The sequence below is a fragment of the Cetorhinus maximus genome, chromosome 19, assembly GCF_964194155.1.
Source record: "Cetorhinus maximus chromosome 19, sCetMax3.hap1.1, whole genome shotgun sequence".
NCBI classification, from domain to species: domain Eukaryota; kingdom Metazoa; phylum Chordata; class Chondrichthyes; order Lamniformes; family Cetorhinidae; genus Cetorhinus; species Cetorhinus maximus.
The window spans coordinates 84,667,947-84,688,378 of record NC_135897.1 but is presented as its reverse complement, the minus strand read 5'-3'; the positions used below and the strand labels follow the sequence as shown (position 1 = coordinate 84,688,378).

Here is a 20,432-nt window from a genome sequence, read left to right as displayed (position 1 = left end):
TCTCCTTTGTCTAACCTACTCGTTACCTCCTCAAAGAATTCTAACAGATTTGTCAGGCATGACCTCCCCTTGATGAAACCATGCTGACTTTGCCCGATTTTACCATGCAGTTTCAAGTATTGTGAAACCTCATCCTTAATAATGGACTCTAAAATCTTACCAACGACCGAGGTCAGGCTAATCGGCCTGTAATTTCCCGTCTTTTGCCTCACTCCCTTCTTAAACAGGGTTACATTAGTGATTTTCCAGTCCTCTGGGACCCTCCCTGACTCGAGTGATTCCTGAAAGATCACCACTAAGGCCTCCACTATCTCTTCAGCTATCTCCTTCAGAACTCTGGGGTGTAATCCATCTGGTCCAGGTGACTTATCCACCTTCAGACCTTTCAGTTTTCCTAGCATCTTCTCCTTGGCAATGGCCACCATACTCACCTCTGCCCCCCGACTCTCTTGAACTTTGGGATGTTACTCGTGTCTTCCATCGTGAAGACTGACGCAAAGTACCTATTCCATTCCTCCGCTATTTCTTTGTTCCCCACTACTACTTCTCCAGTGTCATTTTCCAGCGGCCCAATGTCCACTTTTGCCTCTCTTTGTATATCTAAAAAAAACTCTTGCAATCTTCTTTTATATTACTGGCTAGTTTACCCTCATCTTTAATCTTCTCCCTCCTTATTTCTTTTTTAGTTGTCCTCTGTTGGTCTTTGTAGGATAAAAGTTTGTTCTGCCTACTGACTGCGAGGGTCCAACGTGAAAGGAGTTGAGTAGCCTCCATCCAGTTCCCAGTGGGTGTATGTCAAATCTGGTTATAATTGGCATTAGTGTGGGCTAAAATAACACACTGAGGCAGAAAATGAGGGGTTGGATTGTGGTAAATTGTTGGGGCAGAGCTGAGAACAGAGGAAACTTCAGCCCTGCAACTAGGTGACCTGAGTTAAAGTCTGAAATGGAAACTTTCAATTCCCAGCCATTAACATACTTCACCTTGTTTTTATTGCTTGTGCTCCATCATGTACTCCAGCACATATGGAGAGAAAGAGACCTTGTTCTCTTCTAGCCTTACTTCTCCACCGTCAAGGCTGATATGATTGGTTTCCCGAGACTTTTGACAGCTTGGTGAATTAGCACCAAATACAATGCAACTAATCTAAGCGTATGGTTTTATCTTCACATTGGGACTATTTAACTCGCATTAATCAAAATGGACTCCCTATTGGCTTTTATGCATTATACTTGAATACGAGCCAAAGTAAGCATCACAATCATTACCAAGAGGTTACAAGCATGTCGAAGGAACTCTGGATCTTGCTCCTAGCCGTTTGGCCAGAGATCCATAAACCAAATTTCAATTCAAGAGGGAAATAACCGATTACTTGCAAAAATGATTTCCCACGGTCAAGCAGGCTATACGGTCTAATAGAATGGCTGAATACAAAAATAATGTTAAATTGTAAATCCAAATTTGGGATATTATAGGGAAGAATAAAAGAACAACAATAAGAACTTACGTTCATATAGAACCTTTAATGAGCATCCCAAAGTGCTTCACAGGAGCATGATCAAACAAAATGTGACACTGAGCGACATAAGGAGTTATTAGGTCAGATGAGCAAAAACTTGGTTTCAAGGGGTATCTTGAAGGAAGGAAGTGAAGTAGAGAGGCGGAGAGGTGTAGGGAAGGAATTACAGAGCTTGGGGCCCGGGCGATTGAAGACATAAGAGGACATAAGGAGGCTACAAAGGGACATAGATAGGTTAAGTGAGTGGACAAAGATCTGGCAAATGGAGTATAATATGGGCAAATGTGAAATTGTCTATTTTGGCAGGAAGAATAAAAAATAAGCTTATTGTCTAAATGGTGAGAGATTACAGAGCTCTGAGATTCAGAGGGATCTGGGTGTCCTCGTGTATGAAGCACAAAAGACTAGTATGCAGGTACAGCAGGTAATTAGGAAAGCGAATAGAATGTTATAATTTATTGTGAGGGGAATTGAATACAAAAACAGGGAGGTTATGCTTCAGTTGTACATGGCACTGGTGAGACCACCTCTGGAGCATTATGTACAGTACTGGCCTCCTTATTTAAGGAAAGATTCCTGATTAACAAGGAGGTGAAAGATTATCATAGGTAGGCAGGAATGTGGGGCTGAGGTAACATTCAGATCAGCATTAGTAGCTGTTCAGAGAAGGTTTACTAGACTAATACCAGGAATGGGTGGGTTGTCTTATGAGGAAAAGTTGGACAGGTTAAGTTTGTATCCGCTGGAGTTTAGAAGAGTAAGAGGTGACTTGACTGAAATCTTTAATATCCTGAGGGCTCTTGACAGGATGGATGTGGAGAGGATGTTTCCTCTTGTGGGAGAATCTACAACTAGGGTCACTGGTCACTGGTTAAAAATAAGCAGTCGCCCATTTAAGACAGAGCTGAGGAGAAATTTTTTCTCTCAGAGGGTCATGAGTCTTTGGAACTCTCTTCCTCAAAAGGTGGTGGAAGCAGAGCCTTTGAATATTTTTAAGGCAGAGCTAGATAGATTCTTGATTAACAAGGGGGTGAAAGATTATTGGGGGTAGGCAGGAATGTGGGGTTGAGGTTACATTCAGATCAGCCATGATCTTATTGAATGGCGTATCAGGCTCGAGGGGCCGATTGGCCTACTCCTGCTCCTAATCTGTACGTTCGTATGTGAGACGCCGCCACCAATTAAAATCAGGGACGCTCAAGAGGTCAGAGTTAGAGGAGTGCAGGTATCTTGGAGGCTTGTGCTGTTGGACGAGATTACAGAGATAGGGAGATGTGAGGCCATGGGGGGATTTGAAAACAAGGATGACAATTTTAAAATCAAGATAAAAGCAAAAAACTGCGGATGCTGGAAATCCAAAACAAAAACAAAAATAACTGGAAAAACTCAGCAGGTCTGACAGCATCTGCAGAGAGGAACACAGTTAATGTTTCGAGTCCGTATGACTCTTCAACAGAACTAAGGAAAAATAGAAAAGAGGTGAAATATAAGCTGGTTTAAGGGGGGTGGGACAGGTAGAGCTGGATAGAGGGCCAGTGATAGGTGGAGATAACCAAAAGATGTCATAGACAAAAGGTAAAGAGGTGTTGAAGGTGGTGATATTATCTAAGGAATGTGATAATAGGTGACATTAAGGGTAGAAAGCAGGACGAGCAAGGTACAGATAGCCCTAGTGGGGGTGGGATGGGGGGGAAGGGATCGAAATAGGCTAAAAGGTAGAGATAAAACAATGGATGGAAATACATTTAAAAATAATGGAAATAGGTGGGAAAAGAAAAATCTATATAAATTATTGGAAAAAAGGGGGATCAGAAAGGGGGTGGGGATGGAGAAGAGTGTTCATGATCTAAAATTGTTGAACTCAATATTCAGTCCGGAAGGCTGTAAAGTGCCTAGTCAGAAGATGAGGTGCTGTTCCTCCAGTTTGCGTTGAGCTTCACTGGAACAATGCAGCAGGCCAAGGACGGACATGTGGGCATGAGAGCAGGGTGGAGTGTTGAAATGGCAAGCGACAGGGAGGTCTAGGTCATGCTTGCGGACAGACTGAAGGTGTTCTGCAAAGCGGTCACCCAGTCTGCGTTTGGCCTCTCCAATGTAGAGGAAACCGCTTTGGGAGCAGCGAATGCAATAGACTAAATTGAGGGAAGTGCAAGTGGGCAGGTGTTGCACCTTCTGCGGTTGCATGGGAAGGTGCCGTGGGAGGGGGTTGAGGTGTAGGAGGTGATGGAGCAGTGGACCAGGGTGTCCTAGAGGGAACGATCCCTGCGGAATGCTGCCGGGAGGGTGGGTGAAGGGAAGATGTGTTTGGTGGTGGCATCATGCTGGAGTTGGCGGAAATTGCGGAGGATGATCCTTTGAATGCGGAGGCTGGTGGGGTGATAAGTGAGGACAAGGGGGACCCTATCATGGTTCTGGGAGGGAGAGGAAGGTGTGAGAGTGGATGCGCGGGAGCTGGGCCGGACACGGTTGAGGACCCTGTCAACCACCGTGGGTGGAAAACCTCGGTTAAGGAAGAAGGAAGACATGTCAGAGGAACCGTTTTTGAAAGTTTTCCCACCTATTTCCATTATTTTTAAATGTATTTCCATCCATTGTTTTATCTCTACCTTTTAGCCTATTAACATCAAGATGTTGCTTGACCGGGAGCCAGTGAGGTCAGGGGTGATAGGTGCAAAAAGCTGCAAACTCTGCTGCTCTGGAAAAAATGTTTCAAACTTTGAGTTGGGGCATCATTTAGTTGGCAGATGGCAATGCTAATTACATAGCAACGACTTGAACCCATATGGGAAGATCCAAAAGCTCAGATCTGCACCAGATTATTCCAGTGTGTCTCCAAAACTAATCTACAATGACTTCTCCTTACATTTCATTTATATGACATAAAGCTGGGGAACGAACAGATAGCGTAGAAAGACAATATTTCACTGCGAATTCAAGCGCTTTACTTGTTGTAAATCATAGCAGGAAAAATAACGCATTCACCAAGGTGATTATAGCTGAGGCTTCCAAACAAAAGGTGTTATCTTTGTTAAGGGCAACTAAGTGGTGTGCCCTAAAGATGTGTATGAATTGGTGCTCACTGGGGACAAAATTATTGGCCATCACGCTGTCAATGGTTGCAGCCAGTTTGGATACAACCACAGTCTTGTCCTGTGGAAGGGGCATTTAAACCCCAGCATGCCCAATGGAAATCATCTACTGCTCTTTCTCCATCCTTATTGCAAGAGCTTAGCTTCCATTGTCAGGTTGAAGATTTTGGAGGTGGTCCTTCGTTTCTTATCTGGTGAAGTTGGCAACCCAAGAATATTGGGTGCTCCGATGAAGGTTGACACCCGGCACGTTGACTGGGATTTTCTGGCCCCGTTGCGACAGGTCCCGCCATGGGAGATTCGGCAGCCCAGCCAAAAGCCCATTGACTTTTGGTGGAGCCAGAAAATCCCGCCTATTAAATTTTCCCTTTGCTAAATGTTCCCTATGCTAATCAGCTTGCTGTATATCCCTAACCTTGAAATGTCCTTGCGTAACACCGGCACTGTCTTACAATTGGGGCAGCCGTTTATGGAAAATATTCCTTTGAGGTTAAGAGAGAGATTTAAATGCAAAGATGTGTGTAGCAATGAGGCCACACGATCACTTTCTCCTTCAGAAGGTTTATTGACAGGTTAACCTGGGAACTGGTTAACAGATCTGTCGGAAAGCTTTGTTATTCTATCTAAAACAAGCTACAATATGCCAACAGGTTGCTTGGAATGTAAACCACAACGTACATAAGAATTAATTGATGAAAACCTGTTGGTCAGGATCACTACAAAGGCTCTACTGCCCTTGTGGTAAATGCTTAACCTCTGTTATATTCCCCTGCTCTGTTTCCACCCTTGTTCTGCTAGCAACACAGCTAAAAGCTGGGTCAATTGTCAAGGAAACCAAGCCATGAAAATTTAACTAACTGACTTTTGGACAAAAGTGGATGTTTCTCTCAAATCAGCTGGAATGACTGGTCTACTTGCTCAATGTCTGACAGGAATATAGAATATGCTCCATATATACGTACACTAATTTAAAATTAATACTTGTTACTTATACCTAATGAGGGTTTTAAATCACCAAGGATCCATTATATCATTGCTATGGTACTTCTCACCCTCACACATTTCTCATATTGCAGCAATCCCACTTGAGAATAATTGCTGATCTCACCACCATGTTAGTGGAAGCAACAAAGAGATGGATTGCCTTGTTACTAGAAACAGCAGAACATGAGTGTGTGCCTCTCAAAGCTAGAAATAAAGTGAATCAGCTCCAAATTAACTGGTCACCATTCCTCTTTTATTTGAATCGCAGAAAGTCATATGGAGCAGAAAAAGGAGGGTGGTGGGTGGGGAGAAAATGGGCCCTTTGATTGATTTTATACTTGTTCCACATATACATCCAGCTCTACCTCACACCACCTCTCTCTCTCGACCATGCCTCTGTCATGAAGTTATCAAGCTGCTTATTCCACATCCAGTCCTGTTTACCTACCACTCGTGTGCTCAGTGACCTACCTGACACCCTCTTAAAGCAAAACCTGTTAAAGCAAAACTTCCATCCTTCGCCCCTCCCTGTCTCTGTAATCTCCTCCTGTCCCACAATCTGCTGAGATATCTGTGTTCAGATACCTAGACCATCCCCAATTTTAACCACTCCACCACTAAGCTATCTGTCTTTCTTCCTTTAAGACACCCCTTAAAACTTTCCTCTTTCACCACACTTCCGACCACTTCTGATCTGCCCTAATGTTTTTTTTATTCATGGGATGTGGGCATCGCCGGCTAAGCCAACATTTATGGCCCATCCCTAATTGCCCTTTGTTCAGAGGGCATTTAAGGGTCAAATGTAGGCCAGACCAGGATGGCAGATTTCCTTCCCTAAAGGTCATTAGTGAACCAGGTGGGTTTTTACAACAATCGACAATGGTTTCATTGTCATCATTAGACTTTTAATTCCAGATTTTTTATTGAATTCTGCCATGGTGGGATTCGAACCCAGGTCCCCAGAGCATTACCCCTGGGTGTCTGGATTACTAGTCGAGTGACAAGACCACTACACCATCGCCTTTATTACCTAATGTGGTTCACTGTCAAACTTTGCTTCACAACTGTGAAGCATCTTGGGCCCAATTTATTACTTTGAAGGCACTACATAAATGCAAGTTTTTGTTGTTGCTGTTGTGTGAAGGTGAGTTCAGCTGCCCTCAAAGGGACTCATCAACTCAATGCTCCAGAAACTAAAGCTGGGGCTCCAGAGACAAAAGGAGATTGATTTCACCTTGTCACTCAAAGATATGGTTGCATAAGCTCTGGCAATCACCAACATTTAGATACTGATCAATCCAACAGACTGCATTTCTAATGCCAGCTAACTAGGTATTTAACCAAAGGGAAATCTCAAAATCTCACCAACTTGCAGTAGTCATGGACACTGATCACCATCCTGATTTGGAAATATATCGCCGTTCCTTCACTGTCGCTGGGTCAAAATCCTGGAACTCCCTCCCTAACAGCACTGTGGGTGTACCTACACCACATGGACTGCAGCGGTTCAAGAAGGCAGCTCACCACCACCTTCTCAAGGGCAATTAGGGATGGGTAATAAAAGAGCAGACCTAGCCAGTGATGTCCACATCCCGTGAAAGAATAAAAAAAATTATAATTTGACAGCCAGCACCTTTGTTAGTTACATCAGTGAAATGCAATTACAACCTTTGTTATGCATTTTCTTAAATAACTGTTATTAATGATTTGCTAGTCACAGAATCACAGAGTGCAGAAGAGGCCCTTCGGCCCATCGAGTCTGCACCGACACGTGAGAAACACCTGACCTACCTACCTAATCCCATTTACCAGCACTTGGCCCATAGCCTTGAATGTTATGACGTGCCAAGTGCTCATCCAAGTGCTTTCTGAAGGGTGTGAGGCAACCCGCCTCCACCACCCTCCCAGGCAGCGTATTCCAGACCGTCACCACCCTCTGGGTAAAAAAAGTTTTTCCTCACATCCCCCCAAGACCTCCTGCCCCTCACCTTGAACTTATGTCCCCTCGTGACTGACCCTTCAACTTAGGGGAACAGCTGCTCCCTATCCACCCTGTCCATACCCCTTGTCAGTCAAACTGCTAGCTGGCCTGACTCCATCTATTAATCAATTATATACGTAATGATTAAACTATCTTTTTGTAGTCAATAAATGGTTGCCATGTCTTATTCGTTGACTCTTTAATGATAAGGTAGAACGGGGTTAATTCACAATAGCTTGTGTGCCTACGTTGTGGAGCTGTGAAGGGAACTGAAATCTGGTCTGAACTGGTTAATTTAAGATGGATCGGAAGCCAAAATAGGTATCACTCACTCTTAAGCTTAAATTTGGCTGTTAAACCTCAGACAGTTCATTAGTGAGGAATTAAGTGAAGATTTTATGAGTTCCTCACCACATACGTGCTGGGATACTAAGATCAAGTGTTCTTACATTCATCTCACCATCACCTCCCCACCCTCCCGTAATGTATCTAACTAGTTAACATTTCAGGCTGTACTTTAAAGACGGTCAACAGAAACCAGTGTATAAAAGTGAACATACTGGGACGCTATCTGAAAAAGTATTCATCTAAATAACTCACCAAACATCACAGTGGATGTCAATTCACTAAATAATGATAAAAACAGTAAGACGGGTGAGTAAAATTTGTTAATCAATCATCTACGCTCTACATTCTTGCTATTTAATAAGTCTTGTCCGGGCATATATCCCAGTAAATTAACTCCAGTGTCAGCAGGGAGGCACCATACCACAATGTTACTCGAAAGAGCAACACCTGTCTGAACATGGGATATGGAGCAAAGGCAGGTATATGGAGTTAGGTCTCATATCAGCCATGATCTCCTTCAATGGTGGAACAGGCTCAATGTGTTAAATGGCTTCCTCCTGTTCTTAGGTGTTACAGCTGAATTTCATAGGCTTCATTTAAAAGCATTAGCATCACTCTGTTTTGGAAAAGCTTTTCCTCACACTAGTCACTAATCCCGATGTTCCTGTGCCCCTAGCAGGAATTTGCTAGAAACATTAGAACATAGGAACAGTAGCAGGTCAGTCATCCCCCCCCCCACCAGCCTGTTCTGTCATTCAATTAGATCATTGCGGATCTCTATCTTAACTCCATTTACTCTCCTTGATTCTGCAAATTTACCAAACCAAAATCCAGCCTTATTCGTTTTGAAATTTCCCCCACCACCACCAACAGCCTATTTGTGGGAAGAGAGTTCCAGATTTCCTCGACGTTTTGTGCTTCCTGGCCAAATTGATGATGGAGGGTGGGGGGGAACATCTGGATGGCCAGTGTCTGCCTCTTGGATGTTACACCTGGAGTCAGAATTTTTCAGTAACTGCGCTGCCGACACGGAAACATTAGTGACTAATTAGAAGCGATCATGAGCCTGCAGCGGGAAATCAGCGGAGCGCGTCAACTCCCGCGTTTCACAGACGTACCTGCTGGAATGGCCGGGCCTGCACCTGCTGTCGGAGGAGACGCTGCTGTTGTTGCTGCTGCAAGAGCTTCATCTGCAGCAACTGTTGCTGGGGAGAGATGGAGGGCATGGAGGGAGGCTGCATCATGGAGCCAGAGCGCCGCTGCAACATGTTGGTGAGGGCCTGTTTGGTGTTGGTGGGTGTGAACTGACCTGTCGGATCCAACCTGGGTCCTCCTGAAAGCAGAAAAGGAAACAATCGTATGATCTTGCCGCTGCGATAAACATTCAGGTTCCCTTGGGGACTCCCTTCCACACCCCTTCTGTTTGCCAGGATCAATGGCAGCGGCAATCCTTTCTCCGAGATCTCCAGAACCAGCTGGTTTTAAGGTACCATCTGCAGAGACAGTAACACCGGGACTGGTGAATATAAAGGCTGCTGCTTGAGGGGCTGAATGGCCTACTCCTTGCTCCTCTGCTGGCAGGAGAGTCCATCATCACCTCTGGCTTTACAACTGGGCACCAAGGTGGTTTCCTAACTGCTGACTGGCAGCTTTTACTGGAGAGCTTTGTAACCTGCCCCCCTAATGTAAACAAAGGAGATTCCACTGCAGAGGGGCCTCAAAGTCACGATTAAAAAAAAAATCATCCTCAGGTTTTGGGTGACACTGCCAAGGCTGCTATTTATTTCCCAGTCCTAGTTGCCCAGAGGTGGCAGTGCTGAGCTGCTTTCTCGAGCCATTACAGTACGTGTCACACTGTGGTGTTATCCTTGTTATTATTTCTATTGGTTTCGGGAAATCTAGCAACTTTCTCGGCCACTCCGCAGAACAGTTAAAAAGTCAAACAGCCTGATGTGGGACTGGAGTCATAATAGGCCAGACCGAGTAAGGACAGCAGGTTTCCGTACCTTAAAAGGTTATTACTGAACCAGTTGGGTTTTAACAGCCATCCGATACTATGTATCATAAACTCCATTAATGCATTTTAACTTAACACAATTAAAAATCTGGCATGCTTAATGATAGTTCGACAGCTTCATGGTCAATACTGTATTACTAAATCCAGCTTTTTATCCCCAGACTTAAAAATAAGTAAAAATCTTAAAGTTTTGGTGTCGAAATATATACTTGTTTTTATTCGTTCATGGTCAACATTTACTTCCCTCGTTCAGGGGGGCATTTAAGAGTCAAACACATTGCTGTGGGTCTGGAGTCACATGCAGGCCAGAACAGGTAAGGACGGCAAATTTCCTTCCCTAAAGGACATTAGTGAACCAGATGGGTTTTTATGACAATGGGTTTCACGGTCATCATTATACTTTTAATTCCAGATTTTTTTTTAATTGATCTCAAATTCCACCATCTGCCCCGGGCATTACCCTGGGTCTCTGGATTACCAGTCCAGCGACAAGACTGCTACACCACCACCTCCCCCGGAGTACTACAAAATAGCATGACTGCGCTTCCTAATTTGCCCTGAAATCAGGTTCATTTTGTGTTGTGGGTTCTTATCCATTTTGTGAAGGCTGCATTAAATTCATGTCAATTGACTTCCAAGCCATCAGCTGGGGTTGTATTCCAATCCAGGTCCCAGAGATGAAAAGTCAAGCTGGCATACGAGCGGCTTGTTATTATGGCAAACTGAAAGTATCTTTTTCATTTGGCTTGCGTTAGGTTAGGTTGACTGTGCTATTTCATTTCCCACAAATAACTGCTGGTATTAAGGCGGCGGGGGGGGTGTCCCTCCTTTACTGTGTGCTTTTCAAACAGTGTGCAACCTGTTATTGATTCCCAGAATAAAACTGTCACCTCTGGCATAAGGGGAAGGTCTATTCCATATTGCAGAGCACTGGTGTATGGAACATGTTTCCCCTTCCTAGCTTTCCAGACAGGTTTCTTGTATAAGGATCTGACCCACTGAATATGGTTCCTGTTGATGAAGAGGAGGGGCTACCTGCTTGCATGCCTCCACATTTCAAGATAGGTGCCTATGAGGAAGGTCATTCAGGTTAACTTAACTTATTTGGCTCGAAAAACCTGCACTACCACATCAAGTACCTTTTAAATGAAAGATTTTTTACTGTCTCCACTACACTAGCAAAAAACTGATATAGGCTATTAGAGGGTACCCAATCTTCCAAGGGTCTCCATAATTTAAAGATTAACTTCATGAGACTGCTACAAGCACCCCCCGCCCTCCCTACCCCACCGCCCCCGGACAGTAAGGACATCTACAGGCATCCAAGATGGAAGAGAGTGGCTAAAGTTAATTCCTGCACTGTAGGGATTCACCAAGGCTACTTAAGCAGCACCTTCCAAAACCACGACCACTACCATTTAGAAGGACAAGGGCAGCAGGCACATGGGAACACCACCACCTGGAAGTTCCCCTCCAAGCCACTCACCATCCTGACTTGGAAATATATCACCGTTCCTTCACAGTCGCTGGGTCAAAATCCTGGTACGCCCTTCCTAACAGCACTGTGGGTGTACCTACAGCATATGGACTGCAGCGGTTCAAGGCAGCAGCTCACCACCACCTTCTCAAGGCAATTAGGGAAGGGAAATAAATGCTGGCCTAGCCAGCGATACCCACATCACATAAATGAATAAAAAGAACATTAAAGGATGAAACTGGAAATTAATAATGGGAAACAAAGAAGCGGGAGAGACCTGTCTTCATAATGGAAGACACTAAATTAAGCAATAATAGTAAAAAAATCAGAGGGCAAAAGGGAGGGAAGAACTTAAAACAAATATAACTGCAGAAAAGTATTAGGCAAACTAATGGGACTAAAGGATGACAAGTCCCCTGGACTTGATGGCTGTAATCTTCCAAGGTACCCTAGAACTTGGAAAGGTCCCAGCAATTTTGAGGAACCTCAAATGGAACACCTCTATTCAAGAAAGGAGGGAGACAGAAAACCAGTTAGTCTGACATCTGTCATTGGGATAGTGCTGGAATCCAATTCCAGGTTCTCGTACTATAAGGGAGTCAAGGGTTTCGGGGAACATGCGGGGATCCGCTAATGATCTCGAATGGTGGAGCAGGTTCGAGGACCCGTACGGCCCACTCCTGCTCCTATTTCTTATGTACTGAAGGAGAAAAGCATAATTTCCTTTTTCAATTTCTTTCTACAGCTTCATTTGTTAGAAAAAGTATTGGAAGTTTGTGGAGAAAGGTGTTTTAATGGGGAGGGGAATTGGAGAAGGGAGGTCATGTGATGAAACCTCAAGAAATCTGTCCGATCAGTGTTGGTAGCTCTGATTTTTGTGTGTACAAGACTTTCTAACAATGGTCTTTAACTTGCCTTTTAGCAGAATGAATCTATGCCTTGCTCTAATCACATGGAAGACCTGGAATCAGTGTTCCAGATTGGCCTTTTCTACACTATTTACAATCATATTTACATCTGAAACATCCTATCTCAGCTGCCTCCATTCAAGACCAAAGAGATCGACCCTCTGTAGTCTTAATCCTTTACATATAGACCTAGTCCTGTCCTGGTGACAAAAACCTGAACTGACATTTCTCCTTATTCCTGCCTTACTAATGTCTACCTGCCATGCTCCATCCTGACAGACAGAGAGAGAGAAACAGAGATGGAGAGGGACAGAGATAGAGAGAGAGCGAGAGAGAGAGAGAGACAGACAGACCGAGAGGAAGACAGAGAGAGAGGAAGACAGAGAGAGAGAAAGAGACAGACAGAGACATAGAAAGAGAGAGACAGAGGGAGAGAGACAGAGAGAGAGGGAGACAGAGAGAGAGAGAGAGAGAGACACACACATGCATACACAGAGAGGGACACAGAGAAGTAGAGAGACACAGAGAAACAGAGACACAGGCCTGAACTTTACACTCCCTTGCCAGCAGGTTGGTAGGCGGGGGGGGGGTGTTAAATACCGCGAATGGGCTTCCCACTGGGTTCCCACCCCACCAACCTCTCAGCAATTTTATGCCAGGGTGGGCGAGGCCTCAGACGGTGCCTGTGCCCTTGCCCCAGTTGAGGCCCTTAAGTGGCCAATTATTGACCACTTGAGGACCGTTTCCCACTCAGCCTCAATTTTTAGGCTGGCAGGGGTAGTTCCGGGCTATGGGGGAAGCCCGAAAATAATCAGGTTTAAGCCTCAGGCGGGAAGGGGGGGGAGGGGCACCTTCATCAGAAGCCCCCATTTAACTTTGGGCACCCCCCCCTTTAAGATCCGGTAACCGCTGGACCTCCCTCTGCCCCTCATGGCCTCTTCCCCGACACCCTAACCCCCCACTTTCCACCCCCCACAGGCCCCCCCCTCCCCACGACCCTCCCCAACCTGAGACCCCCAAAACTTACTTTTTCCTGAAATCCCAGGACTTGAACTCCAGGAACAGCATGTAGTCCCCATCCTGTCCGCTGCAGCTTCCGGTGCTGCAGGGACTAGGGGCTGCTGGCCAATCAGACTGGCTGTCAGTTCTCTAAGGCAGGACTTCATCCTGAGTGAGGGGCGGAAATCCCGCCTGCAGCCAATTAACGCTCATTGGAACGAGAAAACACTGCAGGGCAGGCCGTGTTGGCGGGAACGTGATCCCCACCAACTCTTTGGATGGCAGGATGGGAACCCCGCCATCCTAAAAATCCTGGGCAGGGAGACAGACAGACAGAGAGACAAAGAGACAGAGACACAAAGGGACAAAGACAGAGAGACAAAGACAAAGAGACAAAGGCAGAGAGACAAAGAGACAGAGAGACAAAGGGACAAAGACAGAGAGACAAAGACGAAGAGACAAAGGCAGAGAGACAAAGAGACAGGGAAATGGAGACAGATTATATGGTCATTACCACATTGCCGTTTGTAGGAACTTGCTGTGTGCAAATTGGCTGCCACATTTCTAACATTACCACGTTGACTATACCTCAAAAGACTTTCACTGGCTGTAAAGCGCTCTGGAATGTCCTGTGGTTATATGAATGTAAACTTTCTTTTCTTTATTTGGATAACCAAAAGGTCATATTTAGGACAGCGGGATTTTGCGTAGCCACTGTATTTGCAACAGTTTTTTTGTTTCCCTTATAACCGGCAGGACCTTTATGTCGGGAACAGCCTTGGAGAAACTATTCCAGCCACTTAGCAACAATAACAACTCGCACTTATAGAAGTGCATTGCGCATAGTAAAACATGCCAAGGTCCTTAACATCAGCGATATCAACAGAAACGTTTCTGGCACTGAGCCACAGAACGAGTTCTCAGAACAAGTGACCAAAAGCCTGGTCAAAGGTGTAGGTTTTAAGGAGCATCATTATGCAGAAGAGAAAGGTAGAGAGTCAAAGAGGTTTAGGGAAGGATTCCAGAGCTTAAAGCCCATGCAGCTGAAAGCACGACCGCCAATGGCAAAGCAATTAAAACTGAGAATGCGTAAGAGGCCAGAATTGGAGGAGCAGTGATAATGGAGGCTTGTGAGGGTGGAGGAGGTGACAGAGATACACTAGCGTCCATGCCTCTGCATTCACCTGGCGGAAGCGGCTGGTTTTGAAAATAGAATCCTGTCTGCTGTGGCTGGCCCATGAGATTGTAGCCCCACGAAGGTGCTGCCTGGGGATGGTGCATCATCTGCGAAGACATTGGTGCGTAATTTGGAGGCACTCTGTAAGCACTGTTTTGTTGATAATCCTGTAACAGAGAGTCTCGTGTTAATGAGAATGGCTGTTGACCACAAGACGTCAGAGCACACTGATGTTGCTAAACACTGCGCAATAAAATAGGTGGACAGATTTGCCCTCACAATAACCCAGCAAATTCCTGCTCTGCTTACCAAAGAGTGTAACCATTGGGACCTGGAACTTGGACAATTTATCAAGTGTATGGGTCCATAACTCAACGCGCGTAAGCAAGCATCGTGATCTGGGACCAGTGAATGCAGCAAGCGTGGGCTCCAGCCTACCCATCAAGTAGAAGACCTATACCTAATGCATGTATTTTTCACCGTGTATGTCAATGACTTAGATGATGGAATAGAGAGTTGTTTATGGTTTGCTGATGGCATCAAGTTAGGAGGCACAGGTAGTTGGGGTTAGGTAGATTAGGTAAATGGGAGCAGACAGTTACAAAAGGGAAGCGAGTGGGCAAAATTGTGCGGATCATAGTTCAGTGTGGGACAGTGTGAAGTCATCCACATTAGAAATAAGACAGGCAAAATGGAATATTTTCTTAATGGTGGGAGACTATGAAATGTGGAGGGGCAAAGGGATTTGGGTGCCCAGGTACACAAATCACTAGCCCACAGGTACAAAATGAAATTGAAAAGGCTAATGGAATAGTGGCCTTTATCTCAAGGGGGCTGGAATACAAAAGGGAAGAAAAGTTGTACAGAGCCTTGGCCAGACCCTAAGATAAAGGCAAAATACTGCGGATGCTGGAAATCTGAAACAAAAACAAAAAATGCAGGAAAAGCTCAGCAGGTCTGACAGCATCTGCGGAGAGAAAGACGGAGTTAACGTTTCGAGCTAGAAGCTCTGAAGAAGTCATACGGACTCGAAACGTTAACTCGGTCTTTCTCTCCACAGATGCTGTCAGGCCTGCTGAGTTTTTCCAGCATTTTTTGTTCTTGGTCAGACCCTATCTGGAATACTAGTGTATTGGGCACTGCACCTTAGGAAGGATATACCGGTCTAAGAGAAGTTGCAGCACACATACACCCCAATGATACCGAGGCTTAAAGGCTCAAGTTATTCCCTTGAGCTTAGAAAGTTGGGGGTGACTTTAGGTGAGGCATTTACGACAGAGAAAACAATTCAGTGGGTAGATCAGAGAAGCTTTTTCCTCTGGTAGAGGAGAGGACAATCTAAAAATGGGAGCTGGGCCATTCTGGAGTGAAATTAGGATGCAGTTTTCCTGCACAAAGAAGGGGGAGAGGTCTGGAATTCTCTCCTCCAAAAGACTGCAGATCCTGGGTCAAATTAAATTTTCAGGATGTAAGAAGGAACATAGGAAGAGTAGAAGGCCATTCAGCCTCTCGAGCCTGCTCTGCCATGAAGTTAGATCATGGCTGATTTGTCTCTCAACTCTACCTTGGTTCCATAACGCTTGATTACCCTTACCCAACAAAAATCTACAAGATTAAGGGGACACTGAGCTTTACCTCAATTGTACCACAAGCTCAGGTTGAAAGGAGTGGGTGTGGATTGGCAAAATGGTACAGTGGTCCTTACCTCTGTTCTTGCCGTTGAAGATTTGGGCTTCCTTTTTCTGCTCTTAGTTTTTTTCTCCTCCTCCTGGGTGTTTTTGTTCTGATCAGCAACTTCAATTGGCTTCTTCTCAGAATCCAGGGAGACCGGTGTGGGAGGTTCCTCTTCATCTTCCGGAGGGAGTGGTAAAGGCTCCAGGTAGTAGCTTCTTGGTTTTGGTTTGGGATGTGTGTGATACAAGAGAAGATGATGTTGATCTTCATACTTGATGACTTTCCGATCAACACGCACTGTACCAAACCAGGCCCAGGAAAGTGGAGCTGGATTCTTATGCCCCTCAAATAAATCCCAAGGGTTGACCTTCTGTTTTGTTGACACCTGAAGACCCTAGAACACAGAGCATGGGTTGCTATTTAGGTTACAACACAAAGTAATATCAGTTAAAAGATAACAGTACAATACTTTTACATAGATACAGTGAAAACATGCTCTGAAATGGTAGGTGATTATAGTTATCAACATGTGGAGATCTATTCTGCAACCTCACTGGTAGGTCCTTGTACACAAAGTTCTTCCTTGTGCCATCAAGGAGTAACGCTAACCCAGAGTTTCCCATCAGGGGTAAAGCCATTTACTTATATTTTAGCAGGCTTGTACATCGACCATACTGGAAAATCTGAGGTTCAATCCAAGTCATTGGTAAGTTAGCAGATGTCGGCCTGAAGTGTGAAAAATCAGCCAAACAAGGAAGTTGGGGTAAATGGAAAGCACTTTTAGCGAGCTAGTGCAGGTGTGATCCACTGAACACACTCCTTGTGTGCTATGAAATTCCAACGCGCTCTGCTGGAATTGCATGCGTGGACCTTTAGGTAAGAGCAGGATGATGGTTGACCCTCCCACAGTGAATTGCCTCACAACACCCACTATCAAGACTGAAACGTGGGTCAGGTACTGGAGGACACCTGACCTCCATGCAAGTGTACTGCTGGCAAGGAATTAACACAAAATTCAGAGTGCAGTTGACCTTTCATTTAATTCTGCAAATTAAGGAGACATGCACATTGTAAGGCATTGTAATTATCTGTATACCGAAATGTTCATAATTGTTCAATCCTTTCATTATCTTATCCTTTATTTTTGCTTTAATGATTGTCTATAACTATGTTATGAATCATGATTACTTCTTATATTTGTATCATCACCATAATTCGGCACCTGCCATCATGATGATTTTCAATAAACCAATTATCTGTCTCTCTCTCTCTCTCTATCAACCTTCAGATGATGAGGAAAGAAAATAGTAGAGTAAGCAGACAAGAAAATATTTTTTTAATATGTATTTGTTCATGCATGCTAGACCAGCATTTATTGCCCATCCCTAATTGGCCTTGTTCACAGGGCAGTTAAGAGTCAACCACATTGCTGTGGGTCTGGGGTCACATGTAGGCCAGACCAGGTAAGGACAGTAGATTTCCTTCACTAAATGGCATTAGTGAACCAGATGGATTTTTTACCCGCAATGGTTTTGTGGTCATTATCAGACTGTTAATTCCAGATTTTTATTGAATTCAAATTCCACCATCTGATGTGGAGGTATTTGAACCCAGGTCCACAGAGCATTACCCCTGGGTCTCTAGAATACTAGTCCAGTGGCAATACCACTACGCCACTGTCATGAAAGTATAGTAATTTTCATAATGTTTTTCTGATTTATTGTGAAGTAGGTTTATGGGGGTAAGTATAGTTGCATCTGTGTGTGTGTGTGTGATTCAGTTACATTTGGAGTCAAGCAGATTGCAAGTTTAAATCATCAAAAGAGGCTAGGTGTTTGACATGCTAATGAGTAAACACAGAAGCTGGTTTAGCATGTAAGGTGTGAAGGGAATTAGCATTTTCAGATAAATGAAGGGAGATTTGAATTTCAAAAGGATTTTAGTCTGTTTACAACTAGCCAGATAAGCAAGGCTAAGGAATGTGTTTATTTTTTCCAAAGGTTACTGACAACATATTGTGACAACATGAAAGTTTTTATACTATGAGGGAGATACAGTTTAAAGATGGATGGAACAATAGAATTTACATATTAAAATGAGAGAAACATATATAAAGGAGAATGAAAGGCTGTGTGTCAGGAGAAGGTCATGTAAGATCTAACAGGAATGTGTAAAAAGCCTTAATGAACCCTCCAGCATTTGTGCATAATTCTGCTGTCTACTGAAACTGAAGCTGGAGAAAAGCCATTTGGAATTCCACTGCCCAGTGTATTGTGTTAACTTGCTGAGTTTGTTTGAAATCTAAAATCTTCTTTGGATAGTCACCTTAAAGGGAGTGTAACTGGGAGTTAGGTGAATTGGGAATTTTAGGAGTTATTATAGCAGTAATTGTAGTCTTATGTATGCATTTGACATCTTTTACTTTGTTAATAAATGTTTTAATTGATTTTTTTTTTTAAATCTCTAATGGTCTTGGTGCACTTATTACTTCTGAATTCAGTGCACACATCTTCTTGTAATAAATACAAATTGCAAAACTGTTGTGATAGCGCAACCAAGTTTCCCTCGTGGATTTGGTCCACCTGGTACACGTCATCTGCCACGTCATAACATCACCGCCTCCCCTTAATATTAAAGGCTCCTGGCTACAGTGTTTCTCCCTGCAAAGCGTTGTCGTTAAAGTGCATAGCTACTCTCTGATTTATTGTTACTATGTCCTTACCCACACATTTCTTTCTATTCATGCTGCAAGAGACACAAGCTGAGAAGTTCTTTTTGGTGATAAAGTTATAAATACCCCAAATCTGGCATGCGCAGGACTGAGAATGTGCGGGTTTTCAAATTTTCCCGGACTTTGCATGTCCGACCTGGCGCGGCATTCAAAGTAACCCTGAAGCAGCTCTGAAGAAGAGTCATATGGACTGGAAACGTTAACTCTGTTTTTACCTCTCCACAGATGCTGTCAGACCTGCTGAGTTTTTTCCAGCATTTTCTGTTTTTGTTTCCGATTCCCAGCATCCGCAGTATTTTGCTTTTATCTTAGTTCAAAGTGACCCGTGTTGTGACCGCGATAGATTCAGTCACCGAGTTCAATACATCTGGTTTACATTCAGTTCTCGTGCAATCGCGATCCTCAGGTAGCAGTTTGCGTCTGTCATTTTACATTTTTGAGGGCGTGTTGCCAATCAGAATCAGAGGGAGCAAGCAACGATAGATGCCTCGTGCTCTAAGCTAGAACCGATCCAGAGTGGGGCTCAATCTGTCCAGCGCCTGATCAGCGCACCATTTCAAAAATGTCAGCCTACTCAAATTTGCTTTACTCAAATTAATTTATTGTTTTCTTTGTGGACCTTCATTTGGGCAAGTGTTTTTCAAACAGACAAAAACCAGTGTGCAAAGGCTCAAACAGTAAAGTTCTCTATGGCAAAAATGTCTGATTAGCGGACATCGCCAGTTTTCGGATAGCCAGATTTGAGCTTTTTGACATTGCTATGACTGCTCCTTTAATGTAGAGATTAACCCATTGAAAATAAACAATTAACAGCTACAATTAAATAATGGAGTCAGGGATGCCACATTAAGTGTTGGTCTAAAATCATCGTCTATAAGGCGGCTCTGTCATTACAGCCAAGATAAGAAAGGAAAGCAAAAGCAAGAGCAAGGAGTTCCAATAAAAGGCCATTGACCTGAAATGTTAACTCGGTTTCTCACTCCACTTGATTGGCACCCCATCCACAAACAGTCACTCCCTCCACCACCAACATACAGTGGCAGCAGTGTATACCAGCTACAAGATGCAGTGCAGGAACTCAACAAGGCTCCACAGACAGCACCTGCCAAACCCATGACCACTGCCACCTAGAAGGACAAGAGCAGCAGATAGATGGAAACACCACCACGTGGAAGTTCCCCTCCAAGGCACTCAACTACGCTGACTTGGAAATATATTGCTGTTCCTTCGCTGTCACTGGGTCAAAATCCTGGAACTCCCTTCCTATCAGCACTGTGGGTGTACCTACACCACATGGACTGCAGCAGTTCAAGGAGGCAGCTCACCACCACCTTCTTAAGGGCAATTAGGGATGGGCAATAAATGCTGGCCTAGCATTTGTGGATGCGCCACATCCCATGAATGAATAAAAAAAGACTTGCATTCATATAGCATCTTTCACAACCTCAGGTCATCCCAACGATTTACAGATAATTAAGTACTTTTTAAAGCTGTTGTAATGTAGGAAATGTGGTAGCCAATTTGTGCA

At 44.2% G+C, this 20,432-nt stretch overlaps 1 protein-coding gene across 1 annotated transcript in view; it reads right to left on the bottom strand.

The window, feature by feature from the left end:
• LOC144693984 (mediator of RNA polymerase II transcription subunit 12-like protein) overlaps positions 1–20,432 on the bottom strand; it is a 590,784-nt gene that overhangs the window by 50,594 nt on the left and 519,758 nt on the right. The window contains exons 37-39 of the mRNA XM_078564267.1: positions 16,205–16,567; positions 14,507–14,666; positions 9,040–9,254 (exon numbers count right to left, since the gene is read on the bottom strand). Coding sequence (XP_078420393.1) covers positions 9,040–9,254; positions 14,507–14,666; positions 16,205–16,567 — 738 coding nt within the window. The remainder of the gene's footprint in view (positions 1–9,039; positions 9,255–14,506; positions 14,667–16,204; positions 16,568–20,432) is intronic.